Source organism: Colletotrichum paranaense, assembly GCF_030867605.1.
Source record: "Colletotrichum paranaense strain IMI 384185 chromosome Unknown Scaffold_9.1, whole genome shotgun sequence".
Taxonomy (NCBI): Eukaryota; Fungi; Ascomycota; class Sordariomycetes; order Glomerellales; family Glomerellaceae; genus Colletotrichum; species Colletotrichum paranaense.
The window spans coordinates 14,935-29,545 of NW_026848967.1; the positions used below are offsets into that span (position 1 = coordinate 14,935).

The 14,611-nt window shown below is 54.2% G+C and overlaps 8 protein-coding genes across 8 annotated transcripts; 2 read left to right on the top strand and 6 right to left on the bottom strand.

Annotated features, from left to right (window-relative positions):
- Nucleotides 1-341: 341 nt before the first annotated feature.
- Nucleotides 342-3,759, bottom strand: CPAR01_10759 (ATP-dependent protease La; the record flags this gene model as incomplete). Its single annotated transcript, XM_060495019.1, has 2 exons — nucleotides 342-536; nucleotides 610-3,759. 2 exons carry the CDS (start codon nucleotides 3,757-3,759, stop codon nucleotides 342-344), a joined length of 3,345 nt encoding a protein of 1,114 aa, XP_060345367.1.
- Nucleotides 3,760-5,149: 1,390 nt separating this feature from the next.
- On the top strand, nucleotides 5,150-5,692 carry CPAR01_10760 (uncharacterized protein; the record flags this gene model as incomplete). Its single annotated transcript, XM_060495020.1, has 1 exon — nucleotides 5,150-5,692. The coding sequence occupies one exon, from the start codon at nucleotides 5,150-5,152 to the stop codon at nucleotides 5,690-5,692; it is 543 nt and encodes a 180-aa protein (XP_060345368.1).
- A 257-nt stretch (nucleotides 5,693-5,949) lies between these two features.
- CPAR01_10761 (URE2) lies at nucleotides 5,950-7,332 on the bottom strand (the record flags this gene model as incomplete). Its single annotated transcript, XM_060495021.1, has 5 exons — nucleotides 5,950-6,163; nucleotides 6,407-6,558; nucleotides 6,734-6,961; nucleotides 7,154-7,218; nucleotides 7,296-7,332. 5 exons carry the CDS (start codon nucleotides 7,330-7,332, stop codon nucleotides 5,950-5,952), a joined length of 696 nt encoding a protein of 231 aa, XP_060345369.1.
- Nucleotides 7,333-8,284: 952 nt separating this feature from the next.
- CPAR01_10762 (uncharacterized protein) lies at nucleotides 8,285-8,641 on the bottom strand (the record flags this gene model as incomplete). The annotated part of the gene is made up of 1 exon (XM_060495022.1): nucleotides 8,285-8,641. A coding segment is annotated over one exon (357 nt), but the record flags the coding sequence as incomplete, so codon positions are not given.
- Nucleotides 8,642-10,674: 2,033 nt separating this feature from the next.
- CPAR01_10763 (uncharacterized protein) lies at nucleotides 10,675-11,109 on the bottom strand (the record flags this gene model as incomplete). The annotated part of the gene is made up of 1 exon (XM_060495023.1): nucleotides 10,675-11,109. The coding sequence occupies one exon, from the start codon at nucleotides 11,107-11,109 to the stop codon at nucleotides 10,675-10,677; it is 435 nt and encodes a 144-aa protein (XP_060345371.1).
- A 406-nt stretch (nucleotides 11,110-11,515) lies between these two features.
- Nucleotides 11,516-11,746, top strand: CPAR01_10764 (uncharacterized protein; the record flags this gene model as incomplete). The annotated part of the gene is made up of 1 exon (XM_060495024.1): nucleotides 11,516-11,746. The coding sequence occupies one exon, from the start codon at nucleotides 11,516-11,518 to the stop codon at nucleotides 11,744-11,746; it is 231 nt and encodes a 76-aa protein (XP_060345372.1).
- A 320-nt stretch (nucleotides 11,747-12,066) lies between these two features.
- CPAR01_10765 (uncharacterized protein) lies at nucleotides 12,067-12,300 on the bottom strand (the record flags this gene model as incomplete). Its single annotated transcript, XM_060495025.1, has 1 exon — nucleotides 12,067-12,300. The coding sequence occupies one exon, from the start codon at nucleotides 12,298-12,300 to the stop codon at nucleotides 12,067-12,069; it is 234 nt and encodes a 77-aa protein (XP_060345373.1).
- A 1,789-nt stretch (nucleotides 12,301-14,089) lies between these two features.
- CPAR01_10766 (uncharacterized protein) lies at nucleotides 14,090-14,275 on the bottom strand (the record flags this gene model as incomplete). The annotated part of the gene is made up of 1 exon (XM_060495026.1): nucleotides 14,090-14,275. A coding segment is annotated over one exon (186 nt), but the record flags the coding sequence as incomplete, so codon positions are not given.
- Nucleotides 14,276-14,611: the final 336 nt, after the last annotated feature.

Consider the following 14,611-nt stretch of genomic DNA (forward strand, 5'->3'; position numbering starts at 1 on the left):
GTTCGTCTAATCGTCCGGCTTTGGCTTTTCCTTTCTCAATAGACAGTCCACCCGGTCTGTCATCCGCCCTCGTCTGCCGATTGGCAATCTTTACCTTGCCAGAATCGTTCTTTTCAACGCGTCTGTAGCCCCCACAGGGCGTTGAGGATTTGGGGGTTGAGGCGCGGGTTACGACGGATCATCCCAGTCGGGAAGGGGGGGACTGGATGTGTCAATGGATTTGGAAACCATCTATCGCTGGTGAACAATGTCGTGAAATCTGTTTGTAGATTTTTCTTTCTTTGCTCTTCACCCCCTCAGGGAGGAGGGGGCAGTGGTTGGTGGTGGTGGTGGTGATGCATCTAGTCGTCGTCCTCATCGTCAGAGTCGTCCCTCTTCTTCTTCTTCTTGTCCTTCTTCTTCTTGTCGTCCTGGTCCTTTTTCCACTCGCACGTCTTGCACTTGTTGGCGGCCTCGCGGTCGAGCTCCGGGAAGATGAGGTCAAAGACGTCAGAGTACCATGCCACGGGCTTGCCCTCGATGCCCTCCTTGATGTTCTGTAGTAATGTGTCAGCATTGATCTTGTACAGTCCAATTGTACGTGGTAGTGGTTGTTGTGATAGGACGTACCTCTGGGAGCTCGAGCCAGTCGGACATGCAGTCCTTGGGGAAGATGATCATCTTGCAGCCGGCGCGGCGCGCGGCGACCGTCTTCTCGCGCAGCCCGCCGATGCGGAGGACCTTGCCGGTAAGCGTGAGCTCACCCGTCATGGCGACGGTGGGGTTGACGGGGGTATCGAGGGCGAGGGAGAGGAGCGAAGTGGCCATGGTGATACCGGCCGAGGGGCCATCCTTGGAGACGGCACCATCGGGGACGTGCAGGTGCAGCCTGGCCTTGTCGAAGAAGTGATTGTCAGGGAAGTCCCTGACCATGAGGGACTTTGCAAACGAGTATGCAATAGTCGTCGACTCCTTCATGACGTTCTTGAGGTTACCCGTGATCTCGAGCCCGGGGCGGCTGCTCGGCCGCAGGGGCGCCTGGAGGATGGACTCGATGTACATGGCGGCGCCGCCCATTTGGGTCCACGCGAGACCCATGGCCACGCCGGCGGGGTTGACCTCGTAGAGGCGGTCCGAGGTGAAGACGGGAGGGCCGACGTAGTCGACGAGGTTCTCCTTGCCAATGGTAACGTGCACCGTGTCGGGGACGTTGAGGGCGACGCGGGGCTTCTCGGCGGTCGGCGTTTCGGCCGGCTGCTCGCCCGTCTCGCGCGCCTCCTCCGCCTTCTTCTCCGACGCCTCGAGTGCCTCCTTGCCGTCCTCGGTCAGGGCCTCCTTCTCGGGGAGCACCTCCTCGCCGAGGTCCTGAACGATCTTGAGGGCGGATTTCCGGTAGACCTTTTCAATCTGCTTCTTGAGGTTGCGGACGCCGGACTCGCGGGCGTACGACTTGATGAGCTCCTCGATAGCCTCCTCGCTGAGCGTGACGTCGGCGTTGGCCAGGCCTGCGGCTTCACGGGCGGCCGGGGCGAGGTACTTATCAGCGATGGCCTTCTTCTCGTCGGCGACGTAGCCCGACAGCTGGATGAGCTCCATGCGATCGAGGAGGGGTCGCGGGATGGTGTCCGTCATGTTGGCGGTGCAGACAAAGAGCACCTTAGACAGGTCGACGGGGACGTCCATATAGTGGTCCAGGAAGGAGCTGTTCTGCTCCGGGTCGAGAAGCTCAAGCAGAGCCGATGAGGGGTCGCCTTGGTAGCCACGGCCAATCTTGTCGATCTCGTCAATGAGAATCAAGGGGTTCTCGGTCTGACACTTCTTGAGCGCCTGGATGATGCGGCCGGGCAGGGCACCGACGTAGGTTCTGCGGTGACCCTTGATTTCAGCCACGTCCGTCAGACCACCGACGCTGAATCGGTAGTACTGGCGGTTCAGGGCGCGGGCAATGGACTTGCCGATGGACGTCTTTCCGACACCGGGAGGACCGACGAAGCAGATGATCTTGCCCTCGACCGTTCCACGGAGCTTGCCTACAGCAATGAATTCCAAGATACGATCCTTGACATCCTTGAGCCCGTAATGATCCTCATCTAAGACCGTCATGGCGTTTTGAATGCCAAAGTTCTCCGCGCTGCGCTGGCCCCAGGGGATCTGCGTAAGCCAGTCCAGGTAGTTTCGCGTGACATTGAACTCGGACGCTGCGGGCTCGAGGTGGGCAAGCTTATTGATCTCGTCATCGAACACCTTGCGTACAGCCTCGGGCATGGCCAGATTGTTGGCCTTCTCCTTGAACTTCTCAACCAGCTTGTCCTTGCCGTCAGACTCGAGTCCCAGTTCGCGACGGATGCCCTTCATCTGCTCCATCAACCAGTACTCCCGCTGACGCTTAGTAATCTTACTCTCAACGTCCTTGGTGATCTTTGACTGGAGCTGCGCGTTCATGAGCTCCTTCTTCAAGACGATCAGCGCCTTTTGCATTCTCTCCTCCACGTTGAGACTCGACAGGACCTCTTGCAGCTCGCCCTGCTCGCCAGAAGACACGGCGGCGGCGAAATCTGCCAGCTTGGCCGGCTCGGACGTTACGTTGCCTGTGGACTGGCTCATGGAGAATGTCGAGATCTGGTCACGGAAAAGGCTATTCATCGTGGCGACTTCCTTGAACACATTGACGATCTCGTTGGTCACGGCACGGATAACAGCGCTCTTGGGGTCGTAGGGCTCCTCGGTCAAGTTCTCCACGTTGACGAGACTGACGGGGTATCTCTTGAGGAACGCCGTGGGCTCGTACTTCTCCGCCGCCTGGTCGGCCTTGGGGGCCACAGCACTCTCCTCGAAGCTGGCAACGACATCGCCCTTCTTCTCTTGTTGAGCCTCCTCATCGGTGGGCTTCGAGGGTATCGGCTCGGGCACCGGCTCCACCTTGGCTTCGCTCGGCTTCTTGTCCTCCGTTCCCGGTGGCAGCAAGCTCGAAAGGCGGATACGGCGGTGAGGGTAGAGGATAGCCGTCAGGGCGCCCTGCTCCCCATGCATGGGGAACGCACTCGTGATCTGCGCAAAAACACCGGTATCGTAGACGTCATCGACATTGCGGATAACGTCCTCGTCTTGGTTTTCGTCCTTGAACAAGAAGGCACCGACGTACGGCTGGCCTCTCTTAATCATCTCGGTGATGGCCGCGGCGACGTTCGGATCCTTGATGGTAATGGCCTTGTAGAAGCCGGGGAACAGTGGCCGCTTCGCAATCGGAATAGCCAGGACTTGGGGGTATACGTCGGGCACAACGGGCTTCTGCAGGCTCTTGTCAGAGGCTCTGCGTCCGCGTCTGCCGCTGCCGTCGCCCTTGTCGTCGCCTCCGCTACCGCCGGATCCCGCTGATGAGCCACCGGTCGCGCTACCGGCCTTGCCATCTTGTGCGGCTCCAGAGCCCTCGCCTTTGGCGGATGACTCGGAGTTAGAGCTCTTGGCCTCGGCAAGCTCCTTCTCCTCAAGCTCGCGCTGGTGCTTCAGGTTCGCCTTTTGTTCCTCCTCGGACAGGGGCTCGACGGCACGGTCAAAGAAGCTGTTATCTTCCTCCTTTAGCCATCGTGTTGACGTTGAAAACGGGGCGATGGCTCGCTGGGACGGGCGGGTGGTGAGGAGAAGGCGGTCGAAGGCGGATGCGGAGCACCTCGGAGTACTCGCTGCGGGTAACCTGCTACTCGAGGCTGCGTAGGGGTTTCTGAGGTAGTTTGCCGAGCGTCCGAGGGCCAGGCGCCTGGGGAAGCTCGATCGCATCACCATGTTGGCGGCACTTGGGGGAGGGTTTGCCAGTCAACTTGGAAGAAGCTCCGGTCGCGGCACGTGGTGATCGGGTAATACAGGGCCGAGGGCGAATTAGGATGTGCCGCTGTATCGGTTGAATGATTGGCAAAACAAAAGAGATGGTGAATGCAATTGGAAGGGTTGTAGGTGTGTGTATTTGTGCAGAAGGGTGGTGAAAAGGACTCCGAGTCCTAAATCGCGATGCGCATCGCCTCCTGACGCCTTACAAATACAAAGTGTAGGTGAGTTGAGTAGGCTTTCTAGCTATTATGGAGACAGTCGGGGGGGAGACTAGAAAGTAAACGACATCACCAAAAAAATCAATGAGCACTGACGTTGCCGCCCGTGCCTGGCCACTCAGCGCGCAGCGGAGGCGGGAGTTGGCTCTGGAACCAGGAAGAACATCGGCCCCGTTTGCCGGCGGGGCGGCTTACCTAAGGATGGTGCTCCAGAACGACGTCCCCCCACAGATTGAAGTGGCTGGCGGATGGAGTACCTACCTGCGTGTACCTTAGGGAGACACGGCGGTGGTTGCTGCCGCAGCTATCCGTCACTCCGTACGAAGCACATCACTTTCTTATAATTACAACCCGCACATTCCGACACTTACTGGCTTACATGAAAGCATACGCATTGTGTCTAGTCACCTGCTTACCGTGATATTAACTCGAGCTGGCTTTATGTTGTCATGTACAACGATGAAGAGTACATCTCCCAGATTGCCTGCCACAGTGCCGTGAGTGCCTTCCAGACTCCCGTTCCTCTGACTCGCTGCGGGGAAGGGGTCAACCCAACCCCACAATGGGAAAGGGTTCCAAGCACAACCAGCCCATCCACGTCCCGCCATCCCGTCGTGCCCGTCTAACAGCAGTCCGTTCGCACACCTGAAAGGAGCCGAGGCCACTTCCAGTTACATCAACCTGTTTACAAGAACTTGTTTTCCTGCTACGGACACTATCTTCCTCCTTTCTTCCATCCTGTTTTCTTCCCGAAGCTTCACATCGCACAGAAACTTGGCCATATATTCATCAACCCTTGGCCTTCTCACACTTATCTCGGAGGATCTCTCTCAGGTCTCCTACAGCATCACTCCAGCTGCAAGCTGCACCCTCACCTTGTTGATCCTTCATCGGCGTCGTCCAAACACCTCCACCCCGTCGTCCACCGATCGACCTTCCCTGCTACCCGGAACTTTACCCACTCTTTACCTCGCTTCCCGACGGAACCGCACCCGGGTTCCTGGCCATCTCAACCTCCTTTCCATCTCAAGCAACGCTCTGCCTTCACTCTCTCTCACACACACATATATATATATATATATCTCTTCTCCTACTTCTTTAATATCTCCCCATCTATACACATCGCCATTATGCCTTCCTCAAGTCAAAAGTCAGACGTCACGTCATCGCTCTCCAAGCTCTCAATAAACAGCAGCAAAAAGACACCATCCACCAAAAAGACCAAAGCACCAGTGGCAGACTCTTGGGAAGATGAGGACGTAGACGAGGACGACGATGAAGAAGAGGAGGAGGCCGTGAAGCCCCAAAGCGACGGCGCCAAGGCTCCGCCGCCGACCCCCATCTCACCAACCTACAACGCCGCAGACAGGTCCTTCCCCAACCCCTACGGCAGCGTTGATTCCGTTGCTGGTGCCGGCGCGTCCTCGGGTGGCGGTAGTAGTGGCCAGGACGCCGCCTCATCACGCCCCAGGCCAGAAAAGACAGATGCCGTGGCCCGTCGCATGATTGCTAGCGCCCTGGGCGTAAAGGTGCCCCGGATGACGGAGGAGCAGAGGGCCTACGACAAGGCTGTCAAGGAGAAGGAGCGGAAACGTAGGGAGGAAGAGAAGGCTGCTGAAAAGCGCCGGCTGGAGGACGCCGAGAAGGCCAAAGTTGCCATCTGGGAGGACTAGATTTTTGCTTCTTGACCCTCCTATTATCATGGGCTCTAGTATTTCCACTTCTCGTGAGAAGGGACGGAGAGGCCGGAGGAGAATGGTGAACTGTTTACCCAAGATCGCCGTTTTTTATTTGCACATATTCACATAAAAAAGACAATATCATATGGGGGTTCTCTACTGGACAATCCAATTATTGACTTTCCGTGTGAGAACAACACACGAACATGTAGCCAACTCCTATGGACTCTGGCCTGGCCTGACTCCGTCACTCACTCCTGAGCTTTAGCCTGCTCCTCCTCAGCAGCCCTCTGTTTTCCCATAGTCTCCAGCACATTCTTCACCACGGGCCGGGCGCGGATTCTCTCGGCCCAGGCGGCGTAGTCGGGATACTTGGTGTCGACCTCCCACTTATCGGTCCACCCTTCGCCGATGAGTTTTCTGGCGAGGTAGTCCCACGGCATGAAGGAGATGTCGGCGTAGGTCCTACAAAGCACACAGCCCCATCATCGTTAGTTTCAATGCGCAGAATCATGGGAGGAGCTCTAGATGGGTAGAAATAGTGGACTCTTTGCTGGGGAAAGTGGATTTCTGGGTCGAAGTTGCTATTCATAGCAAAGAGCAGATCTGCAGATAGGAAAAGGGGGTGATGGAGCCGGATTCAATGGCGACTGGGAAAGGGGAGCAGGGTCCGGTCGGAATCTTCTCTATCAAGTATCAACAACGTACGCTTTGTCTCCGACGAGATACTTCTTCCCCTTGAGAGCGCGATCGAGGACGGAGAAGACACGGACGGTCTGCTCTTCGTACCGCTCCTTTGCGCTGGGGACGTCTTCGGGGTGGAAAAGCTTGAACCAGCCGAGCTGGCCAAAGTACGGGCCCTAGACGGGTAAGGACACGGTGAGCTATTCGTCGCCATTTTGGGACTTGACCATCATTGTCTGCTTGAAGACACAAATGAATGGTAAATCACAAGAAAGGGAGGTGGCTATCGTAATAGTAAAACGAACGACGCATTCAAGTTGATATAAGGGAGCTGAGGGAATCAGAACACACCTGTCCCGACACCTGGAAATGCAACCACTGCTTCAAGAGGAACTTGTCCTCTCGCGACGCGAGGGACAGCGCGCCGGCGTCGTCGTACGTTTCGACGAGGTACTCGACAATGGCGCCTGACTCCCAGAGCGTGATGCCCGTGTTGGGGTCTTTGATGGCCGGGAGGCGGCCGTTTGGGTTGATGGAGAGGTAGGGTTCTTCCTTGACGACGGCGAGGTCGATGATGATCTAAAGTGAAAGCACTTCAGGTCAGAAAATGAGTGTGGATAGTGTATAGTGGTCTTGTAAAGGATGCTTCTTCCGATCATCATGGCCGATTTGTTTGATTTTAGGGAGAGTTCGGTGTACTAGAACGGTGGAATACTCTGAGTGAGAGAGAGAGAGAGAGAGAGAGGAAGGGGGGGGGGGGGGAGACAGTACATGTTCGTATGGGATCTTGAGCTCCTCGAGGATCATGACCACCTTTGACGGGTTGGGGGTGTAACCTGCGATAAAGAGACATTAGTATCTACCTATCCCAGACTCATGGGGTAAGATGGAAATGTCAAGTTCCAAAACATACTGTGGCCGTAGAGAACGATGGGCTTCGAGGCAATCATGATGACTTTGTGGTGTTCAAGACGTCGTATCTTTGATATTCCTTCTGAAATTATTGGCCTTGGTCTATGGTTGTGATTGATGTTTCTGTTTGATGATCTCGAGAATGATACAGTAAAGGATATAATTGAGGATGTACTGCTATTTATCATTCTTCCCGCAGCAAGAGTCTGTCAGAGTGTTCAACATCACTTGAATACTCCTCGTGTCTATCTGTACCCTCGCTTCGATGCTGCTAAGGCACGCTTCCAGGCGTGATCATTCCCTTCGCACATGATGCAATCACCAGTCTCCTCGACACCATCCATGGAAGCTGCTCTGGAGCCCCCTGCCGCGACCAAGCTCGCGAGCCGAAAGAGAAAAAAAAACATCAACATTCTCTCGCGAGCATAGTTCCTGCTCATGTAATCATCACCAATCCCAAATCCTCATTTCTGCTGATCCCCTTCTTGCAAAAAAACCTCCCGCGCGCGGTAGATGACTACAACCGAGTGATCTCGTCATCTTCTAAATTATAGTCAGCTTTGTCACGCTTGGAAATAACCCCCAGAAACACCTCACAAATCCTCCCTCCCTCTCCCCCATGCCGAAAAGGATATTGGGTACATCGTATGACGCGCCACGTCGTGGCTCACGTATCACTACACACCCGGAAAATATGGGGCCTCTGTTCGGCCGCGCCCCGGACGAATGGTCCGGACAACCAACCCGCATGCCGAACAGCTTTGTTGCTGACGAACCCGCCCCCGGACTACGGACAATTTTCATATAAACTGCCCGAATAACCAATCTCTCCGGTCGACTTTCCAACATCCCAACGCCGCCCCAACACTGCTGCTAGGTTTCCAACTATTCTGTACCAATACCTATCCCAGATTATGCTCTATCCAGGATACTCAGCTACCCTATCAATTCAAAGTAGTCAATTTCACACTCAGGACGACGTCTCTGTGTCTAGAGACGCACACTCACGTCCTGAAGAAAGAGCAAAACGACAAGGAACGACAAAAAGACAAGGAAGCATCGAATTCGCGGCTTACATGTTCCTTTTCGAGAAAACCCGCGCAAAACTTTGTTTCGAACCCGCAGGGCAACACATCCCAGGATCAATGTTCCCCTAAAGCACGTGGCAAAGAAGGAAAAGAAGCTTGACCGAATCGTCGGCCATGTTACCACACACACAACTTTCCATTTCACGAACCCGAAAAAGGCGATAACCTTTCTTTTCTTTCCTGCCGCTTCACCGAACCCCTCCACAACCCGATGTTTTTCTATGCAAAAAAGGGACCGACGTTGCGAAGATTCCGGGGGGGCAGCGAATCATGCGCCTTGCAGTCCTCCGTTCGTCCCAGAGTTGAAAAAAAGATCTCATCACCTGAATAGAACAAAAAAGTTTCTCGACTCCTCAACGGCAGAATGCGATCAGAATGGAATAAAACAAAAAAACAGAGTCAGAACTCCGTGATGTGGGCAAAAAACATTACTCAGGGATATAGGGGGCTCCTCATGAGATGACGTGAAACAATCAGGACACCCACGGAAAAGCCCAGCACACCCTTTTTCGACTGTTTAACGTGTGGGACACGTTGCCAATGAAGTCGGGAAGGCCATTCGCCTGAACTTGCCGGCTTGGCTGAAGATATTCCAGAACAACCAGAGCTGTTGTCCGTCGGAGTCCGGATGTTAGATGTTGGCCAACACCGGCAAGCTTTTGAAGGGTCGACCCTAAGACGACCGAGGGCACTATCCGATCAACTCACCACCCATACACTTTTGTTAAGATGCTAGTAAACATTTCGACGCAGCTTCCAGAAGCCGAGAATGCCCCTGTTTGAACACACGGAGAACATACTGGTCCCGGATATCATGAAACAGGTCTTTCTAACGATATCGCCGAGGTGTATATGGCGATTTTGGGTACAGCATTATTCATCTTCGGCCGTTTTCATTGCCCATGGAGCCAGAACGAACACCTCGACCGCATTGCCAATTTCAATTGGCCACGTTTGGGGTCCATTTCCCAACTGCTGTTGAGAGGTTTGTATAACTTGCTGGTCAAAGAGTGGGCCGTTGTCGCCAAGTCGGACTTTGAAAAACTTCATCGGAGAATGTTCAGCATCCCGGGCTGAAGTGCCTGGCTAAAACAGCAGACCAGCCGGCTGAGCGCCGAGCAGAGGCATGAAAGCTGGACATGCGCCGGCGAAAGGCACGGCGTCCACCTAAGTCGACGTGCATCGGGCCTTGTCTGCTTCAGAAAGCTGATAAGAAAGTCTGGCAGGGGATTCTGATGAGAGTATACATATCGCTGACGAAAGTATTCAGGTGTAAGGCTTGCTCGGATGAAGATCTTATCAGACAGCCCTTCAGTCGTGCCGCCTCAATGGCATGGCGCGCGCCCCCGAATCCGTTTTCAAATATGATTACGGCGCTTGAGAATTACTGCCCTGGCCGGCCGAGAGCAACGACGCACGTGGAATAGCTGGAAGTAGCTCTGGCCTCGCATTTAAGATCCGACGACCTCGAAATTGTGAAAGCAAGGTCTACTCACTGTTGAGCATCAATCACACAGGTGCTCAATGGCGAGCCGGACCGTTTGGTTGTTTGGTGAATGACCCATGTCTGTGTGTCTGGCCCTTCAAACTGGTCAGAGAAGATGAGACTTGATGCCTCCTTCTCCCACGTGTGCTCCCTGCTAATATCTGTTCCAAAGGGCCTGTGAACCGCCAGGCCATTGACGCTAGCCGATTGGGCAAGGCGCTCAGAGGATACTCATCTTGAGCCCAATCAGGGTCGATTTTCTGACGAAAGCGTGAGTGAGACCAGGGTTGTCCTGTCATCAAGGCAAGCGGCCGATGCCCCTGCAACGCTTGAGAGGTATTTGGTCGGGCTTGACACGAAAACAGCCTGGAGAACTCATACGGCAGAGTTGCCGTGAAATGTGAAATGCCGTCACGACACAGGAGCGTAGTCGGCCATTAAGCTTATGTCGGTATTAAAATCCTTTCCTCTGTCAAGGGACTAGACTGGCGTTGAGAGAAAGAGGATCAGACATTGGCGTAGTTCAGAGGGTCCCAACTTAGAACTTCTCGTGCAACCTCGTACAACCGGTAGCTGGTAGCCTCATCATGTGGGATTGAGGCACAAATGGTGACCTGCGGCTTGATGGCCTCCAACTTCCAAGGCGAAGGTGCAGCCTCATATTGAGGTGAGAAGCGCCAAGAGCCAGAATGGGGCTGCAGCCAGGCTGGAATTCGAGCAGCGACGAAAGTGCCCAAAGCGTGTATAAGGTTTTCGTGGTCCGAATTCTGTGCGTCCGACTTGGATATGGTCAATTGCCGTGCTATTCATATACCCCTGCCCCAGTGCTTCATGAGGAGAGTCTGGGCACCGTGTAACAGCAGACAGTTAGGGCCGGAAAACCGTCTCTTTGAAAGTCGTTTGGGAGGATCGAGGGGGTGAGGTCTATGGCTTGTCGAGCAATTGAGTTGCCGAGTCCTGGCATGGTGGAACACTGCGACGTTGGAACGTGGCCAGTAGTCCGCAGGGCAACTAGACGGGAAACCGGTCAAACGATGACAGAAGGTTTGTGACCTGTTGTATTTGCGCTCGCAAGCGCATCGTAACCGTAGCATCGCCGACGTTCTGGCCGCGTGCAGCTTCCAGGTTCCGCCTCGCCTATGTACATTTGTGACTCGTGAGCGAGATGGGTTGCATTCCTCGGTGTGATGCGGGGCGGTGACCGAAGCAGTTGGTATGTAGTTGAGGATCAACCCGTACATGGCAAGCCAGCCGATGCTGGATGAGTAGATCTGCACAGTCAACTGGCAAAAAAGAAGCCCGGACTCACGCCACAGACGCCTAGTCGGCGGGTAGAGGTTATCCGTCTTTTCTGCTCAAACTATAGCTTCGGGATTAAATGACTGAATGCCACTTGGCTCGTCATTGATGGCGGTCATTTGCTCTTAGCCCCCCTCAGGTTGAGGCTTGAGGATTCGTTGCAGCCAGAAAGAAGGAGATCGATCATTGCTGAGCCGTGAAGCTTCATGCCGGGGTTCGCCAAGTCGCTACGGAAAGTCCACAAAGAAAAAGTCGGCATTTGCATCGCATGTTGCGAACTTGCGGATGGGACTGTTCCCTGTTTGTTTTTGTAGTGAAGCGGTAACTTCATCCAATACCAATTGTCCAATGGTGCAGCGAAGGGATGTTCTATCGACAAACCAACTTCTCGAAATGTTGGCGGGCACGCGGGTCGGGATCAGACTGGGGGCGGTGGAGGGTCATTACTCGGGAGTGATGACTGAAACACTTGTTCCATTGCCTAGCCCCCTCTTCCGTTCAGTCTGCAAAAGACGGCGCTCGCTCGTCGACAGCGTCTGGGGCTGCCGGATGCGGAGACGCGTTGCCGGGCGCGGCTGAATCCTGCGTGACTTTCCAGGATGGGCCGAATTTCTCGGCGCCCAAAAACATATAAGGAAGGTCTAGACAATATCAAGATCCGTATCCGTCCGTACTTTGAAGCTTATAGCATCTCCCGCTTCTGTTGGGGAATGGTGTGGAGAGAGAGAGTGAGAGAGAAAGAGCGAGCGGAAGTCATCCGGAGAGAAATAAATATTAATTGTTCGGGGCAGACTGAACCATTGAAAAAAAGAGCACGGGAACAGTCAATTCAAACAAGAGAATTCTGAGCTCGAGAGAAGAATGCAGCAGGATTCAAGACGTGTGATCTACAATAGTGCCTACCTCACTAGTTGACGGACACACAAAGTAAGGCAAAGAAAGTGCAGGTTCCGGTAATCTGGATTGTGGCAGGAGACTACATCCGGGTGCAGATACCGATCGGGTCGGGCGGGAATGGGAAAGTGAGAAGAGAGGGCAATACCTTCTCCTTCGGTCCATAGGCACTGAGGCAGTAGCAGAAGATTCGGGAGCCGCCTGAAAGCATGAGGTGTTCCATTGCAAGTGCGAACCATGGGGCGGTAAGGGTGACAGCAATTTGATTTGAGGATGAAATTTTTCTGTTGTATTGCGCAACGAGGATGCCCTTCTCAGAGGCGGAACCTTGTCTGATGGACTCGCGTTGTCGGATGGACGGACACTTGGTGCAGGCTCAATTTGCAGAGTGCCTGGTACCTACTGCAAAGCCCAAGTGCAAGACCAAGACCAAGACCAAGACGTGGTGGGATGAGAGGCACGCACGTGGACCTTGATTCAAAAAAGGTTGAGGCCAGGAGCATGGCCCATTAAACTTTGCACTTTGCCTTTTGCTATATCTGTATCCGTAGGCACTCCTGGTAATAGCGTATGCCATGCCGTGCCTCAGCTTAGATGGACAAGCTGCCCCTTGCTCAAATTTCCAATTTCCAATTGCTTCATCATTTTCTTCCAAGTCTCCGATTGCCTGATGCCTTATTCTATGTCGTATAAACCTTAGGCCCTCCCCAATGACCCCATTACTGCTAAGCCCGGCTGCCTCACATATTACGCACGATCGGGGGCCGCCTGGAGGAGATGTCAAATAATCACAATTGATCAAAAGGGATGAGAATAAGCGCCAGTTCAGCCGGGATTGGCAAGAACAACAAGGAGCAGAAAATATCCCGAAATGCCTGGAGAGATGAGAAATCGGTACGTACCGTGAGCCGTAAATATCTGTGAGAGCTTGACTTGACCGGGGTCAACCAGGGTGTGCGCCCAATGAAAGTGATTTAAATGCCATGCATGCGGCAGAGGGAAGAGACTAAAATGAGTGGAGCTGCCCGCTGGTCTGTCCTTAGTGCTACCGCCAGTAGTACCTAGGCTGTTACTCAAGTCGAGAAGGAGAGCTCCTGCCCGCTCTTTCCTCTGCTCTGCTCTTGCCCCAATAGCAGCAACCTGAGACTGCAAGTCCCTAGGTACCTGCCTCAACCACTTGCCAAGTATCTTCTCATGCTTACCTAAGATTAGCTTACTTCACCTGCCTTATGAGGTAGATTGAAGGAAAGCCCGTGTCAACTCTCGAGAACTTGTCCACACTCCACAGGCGTGATAACCTGCCTTGTTCTCACGATGATAAGCCACTCGAGATATTTACGCCTGCCGTTCGAGCAAGGTGTTCCTTATCACCCTCAACTCCCCGAACCTCGAAGCCCTGGCCCATCATCAGCAGCTCGTGCCTTGCACCCGAAGGTTTTCAAGCTTGTTCAACCTGTGCCATGTGCTAGTCCCAAACATCCCGTCCACCATCAAGTCACAAGTGGCAGATGCCTCCATTCACCTCAAATACATCCGCCCAGAAGCAGTCAACTGGCGTTCAACTGTGCTTCAAAAAGCCGAGCAAAGGACGTGGGCAACTATGTACCTAACTACATTGCCTTAGGTACATCCGTACCTGTCTGTTCTCCTCCCGCCACACGCCGCAACCTCGCACGTCTCTGTCTATACACCATCAGCACTGCATACCTCTCCCGGCAACTCCCTGCTCGGCCTGTTCCCCCTCCGGCAGGCCAAGACCTGTCCAGGTCAATTGAAGAAGCTGTCCGCGGATGGCATAGGCCGAGTCCGCCCCGTCCACACACATACACACACACACACACATACAATCTCTCCATCCTCTCTCCCACATTCATATTCTCACAGACACACTCACTCACAGCACAAGAGACATGGCCCATATATCCTTGAGGTACCTAGGTATCCCGATCCATACACCACACGCGCACCCGCGCCCCGCCGCCCTGGCCTTGCCTTGCCAACTTTGCTAGGGCCTGCTGCACCACTCACCTACTCCGTAAGTCTGCGCTGGGAACGTGTCCCTGTCACCCATGCCGCACCTGAGGAGTGAGCACTGAGGATCGAGGGACCCCGACGGGAAGGGAGGGCGGGTGGTTGGTGTCTGGGCTGAATGGATCCCAGGTCTGATTGTCTGAGCTGACTGCGTATGGGATTGGGGGACGTGTGTGTGTGTGTGCCTTGCCTCGCCCATTTCTCCCCGTCCCTCTCTGGCTCTGGTCCTCTCACTCTCACTTCTTGCAGTCAGTGCCTTAAGTACATCGTGAGGTCAGAGGTAGCGGCAGAGGTATCCGTATCCGTAAATTCCAGTGCAGAGGTACCTGGTCATCGAGACCGCTGCTTCTCGCAACTCCACGAGTCCAGCCTGCCCGCCACTAGCATCAACTTTACACTTTCCCGCACAACAGAATTCCTTTTCCTTTTACCCACACCTGCTCTCCTCACTGGCCCTCGCCTCCCCTCCAACTCAGTTTCCAGTCTTCCGTCCAGCTTTTCTTTTTCCGATCTCCCTCA